General features: G+C 40.9%; 1 protein-coding gene across 1 annotated transcript; it reads left to right on the top strand.

Annotated features, from left to right (window-relative positions):
* Positions 1-9019: 9019 nt before the first annotated feature.
* Positions 9020-16813, top strand: LOC149817811 (uncharacterized). The gene is made up of 6 exons (XM_089986093.1): positions 9020-9149; positions 9386-9396; positions 14977-15684; positions 16019-16321; positions 16456-16632; positions 16721-16813. Exons 1-6 carry the CDS (start codon positions 9020-9022, stop codon positions 16811-16813), a joined length of 1422 nt encoding a protein of 473 aa, XP_089842219.1.
* The last annotated feature ends 560 nt before the right edge of the window (positions 16814-17373 follow it).

Below are 17373 nucleotides of genomic sequence, written 5' to 3'. Positions count from 1 at the left end.
ATGTGCATATGTGTGTCTTTCTATCTATTTAGTTCGAGATTGTCTTGAGCTTGATTTCAAATTAACTAGTCAAAAAAATATGCGGAGCTTGAACACCAGATGTTCAGTCCCTTGGCTCGTCTTACCAGCTCTACTTGTGCTTAATTAAGAAGTATAAAAGAATCAATTGAGGTTATCTTTAGCAAACTCATCTTGCATGGTGATTTTTTGGAATAAGATGGTCACTAATGAATTGTCCGACTTAAACCTAAACTTTGCTTAATAATTGGTTGGTGTAAAATGTTATGTTAGAGAGATTAAGGAAAATCTTCAATGACTGGTGATTTCATCAAACATTTATGTGATTGGACTGCAAAGGTTATGAAATTTAATGAACTAGGCATTTTTGATGCTTTATTTGCAAATCCAACGCTGCATATGCATTCAGTGTACTCCATTCGTTAGGAATACTGATGGATCATGTATTTTTTATGAAACAATGTGATGTTTGAATGCTTGAATATTTATAAAAAATCGTAGCCATTGATTTTCAAGCGTTAAAAGATCCTTCTTATGCATTATAATCAGATGATCCAAGAGCCAATTTCTATAAAACTAAGAGTCTAGGTCACATCTGCAAAGTAAAATTTAAAAATAAAATAAAAAAACTCATAAAAATATCAATTCATACTCTAATTCACATATTTTCAGTTAGGTTATTCTAGTTGCCCTCTCTGTCTTTAATTATATACATATACGGTGGTTTTATACCATCATACCTTATGGTGGTGGGGACTCTTGTTTGTATGGATCAAGACACCGGTAAATCTAATCATACGTTTAGCATGGTTTATTTAATACTTTAGAAGATATTATCATGTCTAATACACCATTAGATTCATTTTTGAGATGGTGAAAAATCAACAGCTCACAATTCATGAAAATAGGGGTGGTTTAGAAATGGTGTAAAATATGTAATGTGAGTCAACTTTAACAAATGAAAATAGTAAATAGGACATGCTAAACATAACCCAAAGGTTAGATTTAATATTGTAGCATCTCTCTCTCTCTCTCTCTCTCTCTCTCTCTATATATATATATATATATATATATATATATATATATATATATATATATATATATATATATGAAAAGTGTTACAATGCACAACAGTTTGTGCATTTTAATAACATGGCCATTTGTGTCACGGGCCTATTTCCTTCAATGGGCCAGCGCGGCGTGACGGTCCTTCCTTACCGCCGCAAGCCTACTCGTCAGCTCGCTTGCCGGTCGCGAAAGCTTGTAATCAGAGTGCAAGAAAGCAAGAGAGAATAGAGGGAGAGAAATTGCAATCACAAGAAGCAATCACAACGAGGGTGAACAAAAGAAAGCTCAACGCATTTACTTCATTCACAATTTTGCCCGCAGGCGATTACAGTTCAAGTATACGGGCTGCCCCTTCAGGGTCTTGATTCACCTGAACCAGGCAACTTACATCAGACTCAACAAAAGCAAAACAAACTCTAAGCGCAACTGTACACTGTAAGTCGCAAGGGAACATGCTCCCCCCTTCAAATCATGCGCCGTCCTCGGCGCCATCTGTTTCGTGGTAAGCCCTGACTTCAGCCGGGTAGCGGCTGTTAATTCGAAATGCAGGCTCCCACGTTGGTTCCACTGTTTCCTCACACTGCACCAAGTATTTCTTCGCTTGTCCCAAGTAGTTGACCTTGTGACAAAGGATCTGACTGAGGTGCTTCTCGGCCCGTTGTGCTGCCGGAGCCCTCTGCATGATGAGAGCGCGTTGTGGCACGCTGCGTTCCGGGTCTCCATCATCTAAATGGAACTGCTTGAGGTTGCACACGTGGAACACCGGGTGCACCTTGAAGTCTGGGGGCAACTCCAGCTTGTATGCCAGCTTGCCCACCTTCTTTGTGATGGTGAAGGGTCCTTCATACTTTCTGAGTAGTCTGCGATGCCGCCCGCGGAAGATGCCTGTGCGACCAGGATATAACTTCACCAACACTTGGTCCCCAACTTGGAACCCTACGAGCCGACGGTGTTTGTCCGCCCACTTCTTCATTCTCTTTGCCGCTTTGTGTAAGAATGCCTTTGCCAACTCATTTTGCTCGTGCCAGTCGCGAACAAACTGATAGGCGAATGATGGCCTTCCCTTTTCTTGTGTGGCAAGAGTGTGCGGGGTCAGTAGCTGCTGCCCCGTGGCTATCTCGAACGGACTGTGGCCTGAAGACTCGCTCTTCTGCAGATTATAACAAAACCGTGTCACATTAAGGAGCTTCACCCAATTTCTCTGATTGGCACTAACAAAGTGCCTAAGGTACTGCTCCAATATCCTGTTGATACGCTCTGTCTGCCCATCTGTCTGCGGATGAAAGCTTGTTGAAAACAACAACTCAAAACCAAGTAGCCGAAATACTTCACGCCAGAACTTGCCCATGAAGTGAGCATCGCGATCACTCACAATGCTCTTTGGTATGCCCAAGTGCTTCACCACATGCTTTACGAACAACTCTACAGTCTTCTCTGCAGGACACTCCTTGAAAGCTGAGATGAAGGTGGCATACTTTGAGAAACAATCCACCACAACCAAAATAGAACTGAGGCCCTCTACCTTCGACAGACTAACAATAAAGTCCATGGAGATGCTATCCCAAGAACGTTCTAGAATTGGTAGAGGCTCAAGGAGACTGGCAGCCTTCTGGTTTGTCCCCTTATCTTGCTGGCAGATGAGGCATGTCCGCACATACCCCTCAACGTCGTCTCTTATCTGCGGCCAATAGTAGCCGCGCTCAAGGAGTGCTAAGGTTCGCTCCTGACCAGGATGGCCGACCCATAGTGTATCATGGCACTCCTTGAGTAGCTCTCGGCGAAGGCTTCCCCACCGTGGTACAAAGATGCGTCCCCCTTTTGTTACGAGGAGGCCATCCTGTAGCCAAAATCGCCGAGTTTTTTCTGCCTGTGCCAGAGAAACAAGGTGTTGTGCGGTCGGATCCTGCTGCGTACCCTCGCGGATGCGGCTCAGCAATGCGCCCTCCAAATGCACTTCAGAAGGCTTCGCGCGTGCAGCAACCAATTCAGCCCTACGACTCAGAGCATCCGCCACAACATTGGTCTTTCCAACCTTGTACTCAAAGGCAAAGTCGAACTCAGCCAAAAACATCTGCCATCGAGCTTGCTTGGGCGTTAACTTCTTTTGCGTCTGAAAATAGCTCGTGGCCACATTGTCCGTCTTGACGACGAACTCGGCACCCAAAAGGTAGTGCCGCCAGGTCCTGAGGCAATACACAATGGCGGTCATCTCACGTTCGTGCACTGTGTAACGCCTCTCTGCATCATTCAGCTTGCGACTCTCATATGCGATCGGATGACCATCTTGCATAATAACTCTGCCAATGGCAAAGTCTGAAGCATCAGTGTGGACTTCAAAGGGTCTCGAATGATCAGGCAGTCGCAGCACTGGCTCCCTCACTAAGGCTCTTCTCAAGCCATCAAAGGCATCTTGGCACGCTCTTGTCCAGAGCCATACCCGATTCTTCTTTAACAAATCTGTGAGGGGCGCATCAATGAGAGAATAACCTTCGATGAAACGCCGATAATAGTTTGCCAAACTGAGGAATGACCGCAATTCTGACACTTTGCTTGGTGGAACCCATTCCTGTATGACCCTTATCTTCTGCCCATCCATACGCAGCACACCACGCCCCACAACGTGGCCAAGGAAGCTGATCTCCTCATGCCCAAAGAGACACTTCTCTCGTTTGACACAAAGGTCATTCTCCTTTAACACCTGAAACACTATTCGCAAGTGCTCGACATGTTCCTCCATGTTGCTGCTGTAGATCACGATATCATCCAGGTAGACTACCACAAACTTGTCTAAGTAAGGGTAGAAGATCTGGTTCATTAAAGTCGTGAACGTGGCTGGAGCATTTGTCAACCCGAATGGCATTACTAGAAATTCATAAGCACCATAGCGGGTGACGCAAGTTGTTTTCGGCTCATCACCTTCGGCAATCCTCATTTGCCAGTAACCCGATCGCAGATCTAGCTTGAAAAAGATACAAGCACTGCCTAGCTGATCGAACAAGTCCGCTATTAATGGCAATGCGTACTTTTTCTTCACCGTGATCTTATTCAAGGCACGGTAATCCACACATAACCATTTAGAGCCATCATGTTTCATCTGAAAAAGGACCGGGGCACCAAATGGGGCTTTTGATGGACGAACAATGCCTGCGTCCAACATTTCGTCTAACTGTCTGCGCAGTTCCTTCAGCTCAGCTGACCCCATACGGTATAGAACCATTGCAGGAGGATTCGCTCCCGGGGTCAACTCAATCTTGTGGTCGACCTTGTCCCTTCTGTGGTGAGGTTATGGTATGGGTGTGCCCATGGGATCGTGATCTGTTCCATAGCACGCGAGGCTAAGCCATCTGTGCGTTGTTGGCGTGGATGGCTGGAATTCAATAAGGTTGGCTCGCAATGATGGTTGGAGGCATGGCATACATCGATAGAGGCTTTGGAGATGTGCCATGCTCCCCATGACCCGTGTTGGATGTTGGTTAAGTCGGTAATGCCGTGAAGACATGTTTCAGCTATTGCCAACATGTGCTTGCTTGTGGGAGTAGTAAGGCATGGTTGGCTTAGCGGTTGAAGGTGCTAGCCGGTATGGGACGACTGTGCACGAAAGTGGCGATCGGATACGCAACAGACCATGTTCGAAAGGACTTATTAGAAAGAAAGGCTTGCTAAGTTGACATTCCGCTGGGTAAGAAGTTTACGTGTGGGAAACACGTGCTGTGAGGCTGACTAGGTCGTGAGGCCTAGTGCCGCACGGGTCTTCCTTGACTTGAAATGCGAAAAATTTGGCCTTGGAAAATTAGCCCGTGACAATTTGAGTCTTGGACATTATATGTCCTTAAAAATGGCCTTTTTGTAATTTTTTTGTTGGGCTGTTTTGTCATTTGCTTAAAGAATACTTTTTAACATAAATATCTAATAACTGATCTACCTCTGCTATACGTCATTCAATATCTCCAATAGTATTACTCTCTCTCTCTCTAAGGAAGTAATATGGATTTTGCTGCTCCAAATCAAGGCTTTGCATTTGATTTTAGGGTTCATTTCCCGGTAATTTCTTTTTCTTTTTTCTCAGATTTTTGGGTTCTTGTTTTGCTTCTCTTTTCAATAGGTTTAATGGTGAAGCGTTGAGATGTTATGATTATGATTGACAGTATCATTCTTTTTCATATGAATTGCGAAGTAATTGCTCAAGCTGTGAGTTGATGTTGTGGATTGGTTTGTTTTTAATCTTTACAACCCCTACACCTTCCCCTGATCGTGCCTTGGTTGAACCTTTGAAGCACATCCTGTCGACCGAAGAGTACGTACACCCAACTTCTTTCTTGTGGCAAGGGATGCTCCCCATGAGTTTTGAACTCATGACGTCCCTTCAACTTGATGTCTGTCATAAGTCATCCTTCCCAGCTGAGTGGAGACCTTGTGGGCTGTGGGTTGGTTTCTTTGGGAAGATAGAATTGTATGGAGGCTCTCTCTTGATGGGAGGTTTTCGGTAAAATCTTGCTATAGATCACTTAAGTTTAAGACGTTGGTTCTCAATCAGATACAGACTCTGATTAATTTGGATTTAAATGATTCATGTGTATCCAATGTCCAAACACTTGAGTTTAAGACGAGGTCAACAACTTGAGTAAAAAAGATCAGCATATTTGGCTAAGTGGGTAGGCTCATCAATGCCTTCAAGCTGAAGGATGTTAAGAGTTTGATACCCAAAGTGGGCTTCCCTTGCCATAAGGCCGAAGTAGTAGGCTCCTTGGTGGGCAAGAGGGACAGACTTGAAGTTTTACGCCACCGGGCGTGTCGACATAGCCCGGCAAGACTTTCGAGCTTGGAAGGTCTTCCGAACCACACCATTTTCCCTATGTGATAAATGAAAAAAACCCTACATTTAGTGGAGCCTATATACTTGTTAAAGGCATTGTGGTGCATTGGTTCCAGTTTGTGATCTGTACATGCTTGCAATCAAGTGAACCAAGTTAAGTGGCATTTTCAGCCAAGTTTAAGATAATTGACTGCTGCCTAGACTCGGCCAAATGAGTCAGACATGGTTGACTTGCTTAATCGAAACAAACCTTGTAGATTCAAAATCTTCTTATCAAAAACTTGGTTTGACCAGGTTCTAGCTTAAATTGGCTTGGCCATATATCAATTGACCAGGTGCAGGTCAAGTGAGTCTGTTCAACCCTATGAAAAATTAAACCCTCGTTAAGTATCCAACAGTCCAGAACACCCTTCTATTATTGTTGGTGACTTGGTGCAAAATGATACCTTATTTTTTTTGGAAAATTTCAAATTACACCTAAATTTTTGGTGATAATAAAATAGACACCTAGTTTTAGGTTCTGTTAATCAAGAACACACTTCCATCAATTTAACTTTGCATGTAAGGCAGGGTGGCCATGGGGCCCCACTCCGGGCTTTCGGCGAGGGTTCTTCATCATAAAAACAAATCAATTTAACTTGGGTTATCCTTAATCCAAGTTGAGTTAATAGGATAAAGTTGGTAATTTACCCTCAAAGAAATATTTTTTTGTTTAAGATTTTCAAAAAATAGACAAACTTTTGGCTAATGAAATAAACACACCTACTTTTTGACAATTGTATTTGCTAAAGAAACGTTATGTATCGAATCAGTAAGTGAAAAGGACCACCAACGGGAGCTCCGCTTGTCTGGTAGGATCTGCTAGTGCACGTCACCTTGTGTTGGAACTTTGCAGGTTCAAAACCCAATGGTATAGTTGTATAACTGGTAGGGGTCTGAAACTGATAGGTCCGCTCTCATCAACGCGAACCACTGCTGCAAGGCTTGGTCTGATGGGTTTCTTCTCAAAATCACATAGCTCACGTTTAATGACAACTTTTGTGGTAAACCCCTAGTTTTCTAATTAACCAGTCAAAGTTCGATTCCCGTGGGCATCTCCCCTCTGTGCAAGCCAACATGTAGTCCTAGCCTCAAAGTTTTATGCTGCCGGCACAAGGACCGTAGGTATGGCAGGTTGAGCACGACCACGTCTTCGTGCCAGGTGCAGTTTTTTTGGGTTATAAATCCAAAAACAAAAAACATGATAAACTTTAATTAGTTGTATTTTTTAACAATATTTAAAACTTAAGCGCATTTTCACTTAATTGCTCAAAGTTTAGGTGTGTTTATTATTATTATTATTTTTTTCCTTTCCTCCTTTTCCTTCATAAAAAAGTTTCATCTTTTCGGATTTTCTGCATTTAACCCTAACCCCCTACATACATATGCACACATGCATATAAGTGTGCACACACGTGCGTGCACCCGGGCCGGCTGTCCTCTTTGAGATTATAGAAAATATAATGCTTATATTTCACATGCTGAGGGCATCAATGAAACATGACAACTTCCATAAAATAGAGAGAAATATGGGCCTCCAATAAAATATGCCTAATCCTCAACTTCTCTTGAGCCGCCCCGGCGCGCGCGCACACACTCACCCAAGAGTTCATATATCGTCAAGAAACATGAAAAGTAATACAAAGGCCTTTCACACCATGACTATGCGCTACCAACCCATAACCGAACAACATTTAGTTGAATTGAAAAATGTCTTCAATAGAATTGCCAAATTGATATATGCCTTTCACTATGCTTTCAGCTCTAGAATGACAAATTGGAACATTTAATTCTCAATCATAAAAAGGCTGGGAGATACTCTTCCACTTCATGATAATGCATCAATATATATATATATATATATATATGGTTAATATTTTGGTGTTATTGAAGGCACAAAACTATTGAGCTGAAAATTATTAGTTCAGACTTTATCAAGTAAATCAGAATATATAGATGTATTGAGCATGGATTGTTGGCTAGCAATCAAATCTTGGGTTGTATTACTTTGATATATATATGTATTTTAAGTCACAAAATTTTAGAAAATTGTGAACCGTTGATTTTTAAAGTCTTTGTAAAAACCTACTTATATCTCACAGTCACATGATTCAAAGTTCATTCTCTACTAAACAAACCTTGTAGATTGCATCTATATGGTCATCTATCAAAATTTTTTAAAAATATAAAAAATCTGTGATTATACTTAATAGTTACTAAATATTAACCCCAGCCCCGCCAAAACAACAACACAGTAGGTGATAGCTGCTTACCTCTTTTCTAGACTACTGCCAGCCTACTGATTTTTGAAGGTTTTTTTCATGTTTTCGTTAAATCTAACTATATAGATGTAATTTACATGCTTTATTTCATAGGAATCAATTCTTGGATTATTTGATTTTGAGAAATAGGTAGGTAGGTTTTTACAAGGTTTAAAAATCAGATTTACATAAATATTCAAGGCTTAAAAAAATATAAAAAATATTAAAAAAAAACATGATCAAAGTGTTCTTTCCTAAAAAAAATCAACAATGTTGAACACGTACGTATGTAGGATCAGATTTGTAAAAACAATCCTAAAACACTTGTTCACTTGCAGTAGGCAGCTACCACTTTTTAAAAAACAAATGAAATGCACTCGCGTTGAGCATCCATCACGCGTGGTGAACGCTCTATCAACACTTAAAAATGCAAATAAAAAAGGGATTTTAGCTGTGCTTCAAAGCGCCACTAAAAGTCCTTTTTTTTTTTTAATCTTTTTAAGCGCTGAGCGTCCTTCACCAAAGAGCAGATCAGGCAATCTGTCAAATCACTTTAAGAAAATGATTTGACATCTTCACCGTCCATTGCTTCATCCCTAAGGACCTCATGGTTGTGGATGGTGAGGATGCCAAATCACTTTGCTCTCTTCTTTCTCTCTCTCTCTCTCTCCATATATATATATATATATATATATATATATATATATATATATATATATATATATATAAGTGACGGATGAAAGCAAAACTAACAAGAAAAGTAACGCTGAAAAATAAGAATGAAGGCCAAGGCGATGGAGGGGAGCGGAATGACGTCCAAATGGGCATCAATGATGGTGCCGTTAACAGTGGCCGTCTTTCATGTTTGTATGGTTCGTTGAGCATACTGCAAAAGGGTGCGGGAGTTGGGTCAAAGAAGAGGAAGTGCGTGCTACCAGAGTGTGCCACAGGTTGGTTTTTTTCTCAGAGTGGTTGACAGTGAGGGCATCAAATAGGAAGTACACTGCTAATCTGGTCCAGAATTCCTCTGACAGATGCCTTCCTTACCATTCCTATATATTCTGAAACCATGTCCCCACTTATCAGATATAAATTTATGTAACTCTTTGGAAGATGGCTGCATTTGCAATCACACAAACACCTTTTCTTGTTTATTCTTGCCATCTTTCGTTCTTCATAATTTCAGAGACGGAACAGGTGAGGGATTCCCCCTCAAGGTTAATCCGTCAGGGTCCCTCTGATGCAGTTCAGCCACCATTCAAACCATCATGGTGTGAACGCTTTGAACGCTTACATCTAAGAACGACGCACACACAAATATATATGTACCATCATGAGTGATGCAAACATGTTAAATGAGTTTTCCAGTTTTTTTGTGCCTTTTTTTCATGATTCTGATCCCATAGATATGTTTGGCGGTTCCCTTTAAACGAGTATGGTGAAATCAGAGGACACACAGGAGGGTACTGTGTAAGGTGGTTCGGTCCACAAGGGTACCTACGTCCACAGTAAAAAGGTTCTCTCCTCTCTCAACACTTGATTAGAGGAGGTTTCATTTCTTATTTTATAATGCACAATCTTTACAAGATTTGTTTCACATTCTCTTGCCTCTTTTCTCTCTTTTGATTTAGTATCATTTTGATCTTTCCCATTAGATCTCTTTCTGGATTCATCCTTGATGCTGCCAGTCTTGTGATCTCTATCCAGTCTTGAGCCAAATTCTTGACTGTTGGATTGGATGTTGCCAGCCTTGCTTGTTTTATCCTAGTTGAGCTTGATCTATGACACTTGGATTGGTTATTCTATGCTTGGGCTTGAATATGTGTCATATCCTTAAGATCCCCCCTCAAGCTGAACCATTTAAGAAGAACATGAAGATTTCTTCTCATAATAGAAAACCTGCTGAAACCGAGAGCTTTGATCAAGGCATCAGCAATTTGATCAGCTGTAGGAATATATCCACCTGAAAGTGCTTTTTAGAAACATGATCTTCTAGGAAATGACAAACGATCTCAATATGTTTACTTCTGTTATAAAAAACAGGATTTGCGAACATATGAGTAGCACCCATATTATCACTATATATTGTGTCTACTGGAAATTGGTTGATGATCAAAGACATGCCCATATAGAATATTTGGCACCTTTAGTCCCTTTCCCTCCCTCTATTTCTTTCTATATTTGCTAGAACTGGCAGTTTTCTTCCTTTATATCTTTTGGACTTGTTTTGCCTTCTATTTGCTTAGAATGGATGGGCTGTTGTTGTGGGGGTGCAGAAAATGATGAGAATAGAGAACGTCTTTATCCTATTTCTTCATTCACGGATAGTTACTCTTTAGCCTCCTTGTACGGATACGTTATTACAACACCTTAGAACACAAACATGTAACAGTCTCTCTGGGTTACAGATGCAGTAGCGGAGTAGAAGACTCGGGTCCATTTAGATTCATTTTATATTTTGAATCTTTATTTGTTAATTTGAATTCTTTTGTATTGGATCTTGTATCTGATTCAAAATTGTAGGATAAGTTTTATCTTTTTAGGAATTTATCAAAATATGTAGTTTGTTTAATTTGAAATTAGAAAAATTTCATCTATTCATAGATGAGGTATATTTGTAATAGAACAATTTATGGAGATATTGAAATTATTTAATTTTCAGTTTTTTGTTTTATTTTCTGTTTTCATTAATTTCTTGAAATTTCTAATTATTTTCAGCAATTTTCTTGAATTTCTAAATATTTCTCATTATTTCTTGCTTTTCTTAGATAATTGGTTAGATTTTTTCTGAAATTGGGTCTCCAGTTGCCCATCTCAATTCCATTGGAATCTGGGTAATTCATAAATTACCATCCTTTCCTTTATTTATAGCAAGGAAGATGCAAACTAATTATTTCCATTGACGATCAATTTTAAAGGATTCATCGACAAACTTTCTTGTACAACCAACCCCAGTGGATAATTTCCCCATTGAAGATTCTACAGTGAATGCTGAGGTGACCTTTTGTTTTTTATTTTTTAGGGTTTTCTCATGCTTTTACCTGAAAATGAATACATTTATTAATTGTTCTTGCTTGGTGTATGGTATGGCTAGATTGCCTAGCCATTGGTTTATAGGCTACAACTAAGGTCTTGATTCCTGTACCTGGTGGCTTAGTGAGTTATTTATATCAAAACATGTACTCTCTCTTACAACAAACACAGAAAACTAACATAGATAGTTGGTCTCAAGTAATTGGTGATACTGAGTACCTATAAAGTATGACAGGCCACCAAAGGAATCGTACCCTCCTATAAAGTATGACAAGCATTTAGAAAGATATAGAAATTGATGAGAGAGAGAGAGAGAGAGAGAGAGAGAGAGAGAGAGAGAGGATCAACATTATCACTCATGAAGATCAATAAAATGTTGAACCCATGAACCCAACAAAATAGAAAACAAAACTAAAATATAGAAAAACAAAAGCAAAAGGAAAAGAAAAAGAAACTACAGCCAGCTAGCAACAAACAACAAAGCCAAGCTCAACCAGGATACTCTGGATAAGAAGGAACCACCGATGAGTGAACGTTGTTCAGACGGAAGGAGTGGTCTCTAAGATGCATACGTAGAATCGCGTATACATCAACCAAGATTTTATGGACAAGATTGTTAAGGATGACCGGAATTTGACGGAAAGTAGCATCATTGCGTGCCATCCAAACAAACCACCAAGTAGTAAGCAACCATGTCTTCCATATCAGTCTCCACCGCTTGCAACTTCTAATTTCAATAGGGCCTAGGAGCAGATCAAGCGCAAAAGACTCCTCTTTAACAATTACGTTCGGAGATCTCCACGTGCTATTAAATAGGGCCACGAAGATTGGGCAGGACCAGAATAAATGAAAAGTAGTTTCTTCAGCAGCTTGACACAACACACACCAACTTGGGAACTGAAAGCCCAACTTCTTTAAATAACTGTGAGTCTGAACCCTATCATGCAAAATTAACCAAGCCAAGACCTGAGATCTTGGGGTAGGGCCCTTACCCCATAACGCACACTCAGGGAACCAATCTGCCCCTGGGGGGAGCAACGATCTATACACTTTATGGGTGTGGAACGCACCATTTGGTGCAATAGCCCAATGCAACCACTGATCATAATTACCTGCATCCCCAATTTGATCTCTGAAGGACGATAAGACTCTCAGCCACATGCTTCGCAAGTGCGAGATCGCCAGCCCTCGGGTTCCATGACGAAAGTTAGATAAATCAAGAGCACCATATTTAGCATGAAGCAAACGAGCACAAGGAGAACCTGGTTGATGGGGCATCCAACATTGCTTGGCCACAAGAGCAATACTCCTCTGTCTTGGAGCAAAAACACCTAAGCCAGCCATACGCTTAGGTAACACCAACGTTCGCCAACCAACCAAATGGCGCTTACTCTTAAGCTGACACCCAGACCAAAGAAAATCCGTCATTAAACGACAAATCTGCTTCTCCACGCCCACAGGCATCACGAACATTGACATGAAGAATTCAGGGATAGAAGAAAGAACATGTCTGATTAAAGTCAGACGACCAGCAATGGAGAGATAAGACGCCTGCCACGAAAAAAGCTTGTTTTTCACTTTTTGAATAGTTGGAGCCCAAGCAACGGAAGAGAGGCGCTTCACTTGTAACGGCAGGCTCAAATACGTCATCGACAACTCAGAGATTGCACAATTGAAAATCCGTTGACCCGCTGCAAGCATAGGATACTGAACATTGAACATAGTAATAGAGCATTTGCTATCATTTAGGGAAAGCCCAGAAAGAGAAAGAAAGAACTGGAGAATAAGCTTGAATCTAAGCATTTGTTGCACGTTTGCTCACCCAAAAATAATCATATCATCAACATAAATAAGAATATGGTCCAAAAAATCCAGAAGATCTAGAGGATCTATCAGGCGATTCTCCGCAGCATGCTTGAGCAATACCACGAGACCCTCAGCAATGACATTGAACAACAAAGGCGATAGAGGGTAGCCTTGCCTTAATCCCCCCCCCAATCTGATCTGACCACCTCTAGTGCCGTTAATCTTAATCATGACCTGAGCATTAGAGACGAATTCCCTCACCCACCCAGAAAAACGACGACCAATGCCAAAATTGGATAACATTTGAAATAAGAAGGGCCAATGCACAAAATCAAAGGCTTTATGAAAATCTAATTTAAGAGAAAAATAGGCCTGACCACTAAGATGTAAGGAGTGAATGACTTCAGAGGCCAAGATGAATGAATGTTGAATCCTCTTGTTGTGGATAAAGGCGAACTGAGAGTTCGAAAAAATTTGGTGAACCACGACCTTCAACCTATTAGCCAACACCTTGGCAATCATCCGATAAAGGGCACTCATAACAGAAATCGGGCGAAACCTAGAGATATCAGTTGCAGCATCATCTTTCGGAATTAAAGAAATAATTGCCAAGTGGGTTTGAATAGGCAATCTGGAGTTGCGATAGAACTCATCAAACAAGTTAATAACATCAAGCTTCACACAAGGCCAAAAAATTCTGAAGAAATCCACATGAAACCCATCATAACCTGGAGCTTTCCACCCTGACAAACCTTTGATTGCCCTAAAAATCTCATCTTCAGAGAACTTCATTTGCATAATTCTAGCTTGATCTTGCCGAATCGAACCAACAGAAACAGGACCAATGACACCATTCGCAGTAAGTGAAACAGAATATAAATCTTTGAAATACTGAGTGACAGCTGGAATAACGTGTTGATTAAGGAACGAAACATTCCCAATGGTGATTGATGGGATGACATTCCTCCTATGACGATGAGAAGCATATGAGTGAAAAAATTTAGTATTACCGTCTCCGGCCGCAAGCCATTTCACCCTTGCTCGTTGCTTCCATCTAATTTCCTCTTTGACCCTCCAGTTCTTCAAAAGCGTTGATAACTCAATAGATCTGGCCTGCAAACTTTGCAAGTGTGAATCAGATAGAGACTCCGGGGAAGACATAGTTTGATACAATGCTGAAATCTCTTGCTCCCAAGCAGTCATTTGCTGAAATTTAACCACGTCTCGATTATGAAGCCAAGCTTTGATATCCTTAGCGAGACGAGACAGCTTCTCATGACACCGGATAGCTGTCCACTGCTCATTGGAGGGCTTGTTCCAAGAGTCTGAAATAATAGTATGAAAATCTGGCTCCTGGAGCCACCATTGTTCAAACACAAAACTCCTGGCGGAATTAAAACCACCCCCCCAAGTACCCAAGTAGTGATTAACTGACCATGGTCCGAGATAGAAGGAGTCAGCAAAACACATTTGACATCTGGAATGAGATCCAACAAATTTGGAGTGACAAAAACCCTGTCAAGAACTCTGCAGCATGGGCGAATTCGCCTATTCGACCAAGAGTAACGCTCCCCACTAAAAGGAATTGGGTAAAGAGAGAGAGACTACTCCCTACTTGGTGTAGCAGCACGAATACCAGGGGAAAAATATCGGGTGCAATCACATGCACATTTCAAATGTTCTGCTGCACTCTACCATTTGCTGTTGGGCCCCACAGCTGACAGGCTGTATGGGAAAGATGGAGGGAGAGCACATAAAGAGTGTGCAATGTGATTGGACCTGATCCAGCCGCAACACTGGAACCTGATTGCCAAAAGGCTGTCACAGAACCATCTTCCTCTTTGTTTTCTTGATCAAAAGAATGATTATATTTGTCCTTTTTATTTATTTTTTTTGGTAGAAATCAAGAGAATGATTTTCGTGTGATTTTGTTGGGAGGTTCCTGAAGATTCTCACGTGATTGAGTTTGTTATGGCACAATTCAATGATGGTTGGGCAACAAATTGCGCTTCATCCCCACAGTTACATGAAGGGCAGACTATGATCATGTTTGAGGACAACACCCCACCTCAAGGCTTCCATTTCTATCCTCAAGATCCATCCATCCAAGTACAGTCCACTGAGCAGGACCCTGAATTAGCCCAAAGGTTAGCTAGGGAAATGCCCATGTATGACAACCCAGCCAATCAGCAGCATTCAGATCACTATGTAGACAACCCATTGGCTTCTAAGGCCCAACAATGGGTGCCAGAGAACTTGCCCTGGGACGCCACACCAGACGAAGTCAGGCTGTCTAGAAATTCACCTCTCAGTTTCCTTGAGGAACAATGCCAGGTGTTTGGGATCTCAGAAGGCAACCAAACAAGGCCTAAATGTGGTAGCTTCCTTGAAGAATCGACCGGTAAATCGTCGTCAAACATGATCGATAGCATGTTTGAGGACAAGGAATTCATTAAGCAAGAGATGGGTAGGATAGACTCCATCTCAGACTGCAGTGATCAGAATGAAGATGATGATGATCAGAAGGCAATGGAGAGGGGAGGAAGAAGGCATCAGTCCAAGAACTTGGTGGCTGAGAGGAAGAGAAGGAAGAAACTCAATGACAGGCTCTACACCCTACGTTCAATTGTACCCAAAATCACAAAGGCAAGTAAAGGGAAGCAAATACTTCTATTACTTTAAATGGCATGCTTATGATTCTAAGCGAGTTCCTTGTAGGAGGTATTATAGATCTGTAAATTTGAAATACAATTATTTCTGGCAAAGAATCTCATGAATATCATTTGAACATTTTCTTTTATCATGTTTTTTTTTTCTCTTTTCAAAATCGAGTAAAAGGCTGTAATGTCATGTTTCTTTAATTTAAGAACGGTTTTGTTATTTCTTCTTTTTTGTTTTGGTACCAAATTCTGGTTTAAGAAATTTCAGAGCTTCCATGGAAACTTAGACTTAACATAACATTATGACTTGAAATATGTAGATGGATAGAGCTTCAATACTTGGAGATGCAATAGAGTATGTGAAGGAATTACAGAAGCAGGTGAAAGACCTCCAAGATGAGTTGGAGGACATCCCAGATGGAGATGGAGGACAAAAGAACTCTGTTCCACCAGAGAACCAAAATGGAGTATACCGAGCAGGGGAGTATGAGGAATCTTCAAATGGGCTAAGAATGGCAGAACAGGGAACCGGGCCACCACTATCTTCCAGTACCAAAAACACAGAGCACCTGAAAGCAAACAAAGACTCTGGTACTGAGAATGACAAAGGACAGCAGATGGAAGTACTATCCTTATCCTTTTTTCTGTTTTGCTTACTCAGATTGGTCACATGGGTCTCTCTCAAAAGTGAGGGTAAACTGGGTTTTTCTAGTTTTTATTTTTTTATAATTTCAAAGTTGCACTCTATTTTATATAGGTGCAGGTGGAGGTAAGTCAAGTTGGTGCACATGAGTTCAGTCTCAAGATATTCTGTGAGAATAGGGCAGGTGGTTTTTCAAGGTTAATGGAAGCAATGGATGCTCTTGGGCTTGAAGTCGTCACTGTCAACATAATTACGTTTAGAGGCCTTGTTTTGAATCTCTTCAAGGTGGAGGTGAGTTTATTAGGGGATCTTTATGTCCTTTTTTTTCCTGAGAATAAACCATGGTAACATGAATATAATTTGTTATCTTGAATTTCAGATGAGGGATAATGAAGTAATTCACGCAGACCAGGTGAGGGACTCATTATTGGAGCTGACTAGAATTCCAAATGGGTGGCCTGAGTTAGTGTGAGCAGATGCAGTGCTTAACCATAGCGAGAGTATATGGAAAACCAAGTATTTTATGAGTCTTAAAGTTTGAACTACCCTGATAGTTTTATGATGTTATATAAATACAGATAGTAGTCTTGCTTGTGTGTGGTGACAGTGAGCAATGGAAATGATGGTGCTCAAGAGACCAAATCCAGTAGCATCCGTGTCTTAACTAAAATGGCTTTCATTATCACCAATGGAGATCACCTCTCTCTCTCTCTTAAATCTTGGTAGATGTTTATGCGATCTTGGGTATGCATCTTAGTGATCTTTCGCTCCCTCCTGCTGACTCTACCTCTTTTTTGCCGCAATTTGGGAAAGCGGCTCTGGCGTGAGCCCGTTTTATCTGTCTGATGTTCTTTTTCTCTTCTGCTTTCTTTATTTGTTTTGACTTTGCTCTTGCTCAGTTCATGGGTTCAACAAAATATGAGCGATAATGTTGAATTTCTTTCGGCTCCCTCTCTCTCTCTCTCAACATTACATTCAGAAACTAAGGACCTTGGACCAAAGACTGAGGATTATATTCGGATTCAGAAACTT

The sequence above is a fragment of the Nuphar pumila genome, chromosome 13, assembly GCF_984573655.1.
Source record: "Nuphar pumila chromosome 13, dmNupPumi1.hap1.1, whole genome shotgun sequence".
In the NCBI taxonomy this organism is placed as follows: domain Eukaryota; kingdom Viridiplantae; phylum Streptophyta; class Magnoliopsida; order Nymphaeales; family Nymphaeaceae; genus Nuphar; species Nuphar pumila.
This window is presented reverse-complemented; position numbering and strand designations above follow the sequence as displayed.

Bases quoted from the DNA above. Each gene is read 5' to 3' on its own strand.
- LOC149817811 (XM_089986093.1), top strand. From the start codon at position 9,020: ATGGGCATCAATGATGGTGCCGTTAACAGTGGCCGTCTTTCATGTTTG. The intron at 15,685-16,018 runs GCAAGTAAAGGG...TGAAATATGTAG, and splicing joins TTGTACCCAAAATCACAAAG to ATGGATAGAGCTTCAATACT. The intron at 16,322-16,455 runs GTACTATCCTTA...TATTTTATATAG, and splicing joins ACAAAGGACAGCAGATGGAA to GTGCAGGTGGAGGTAAGTCA.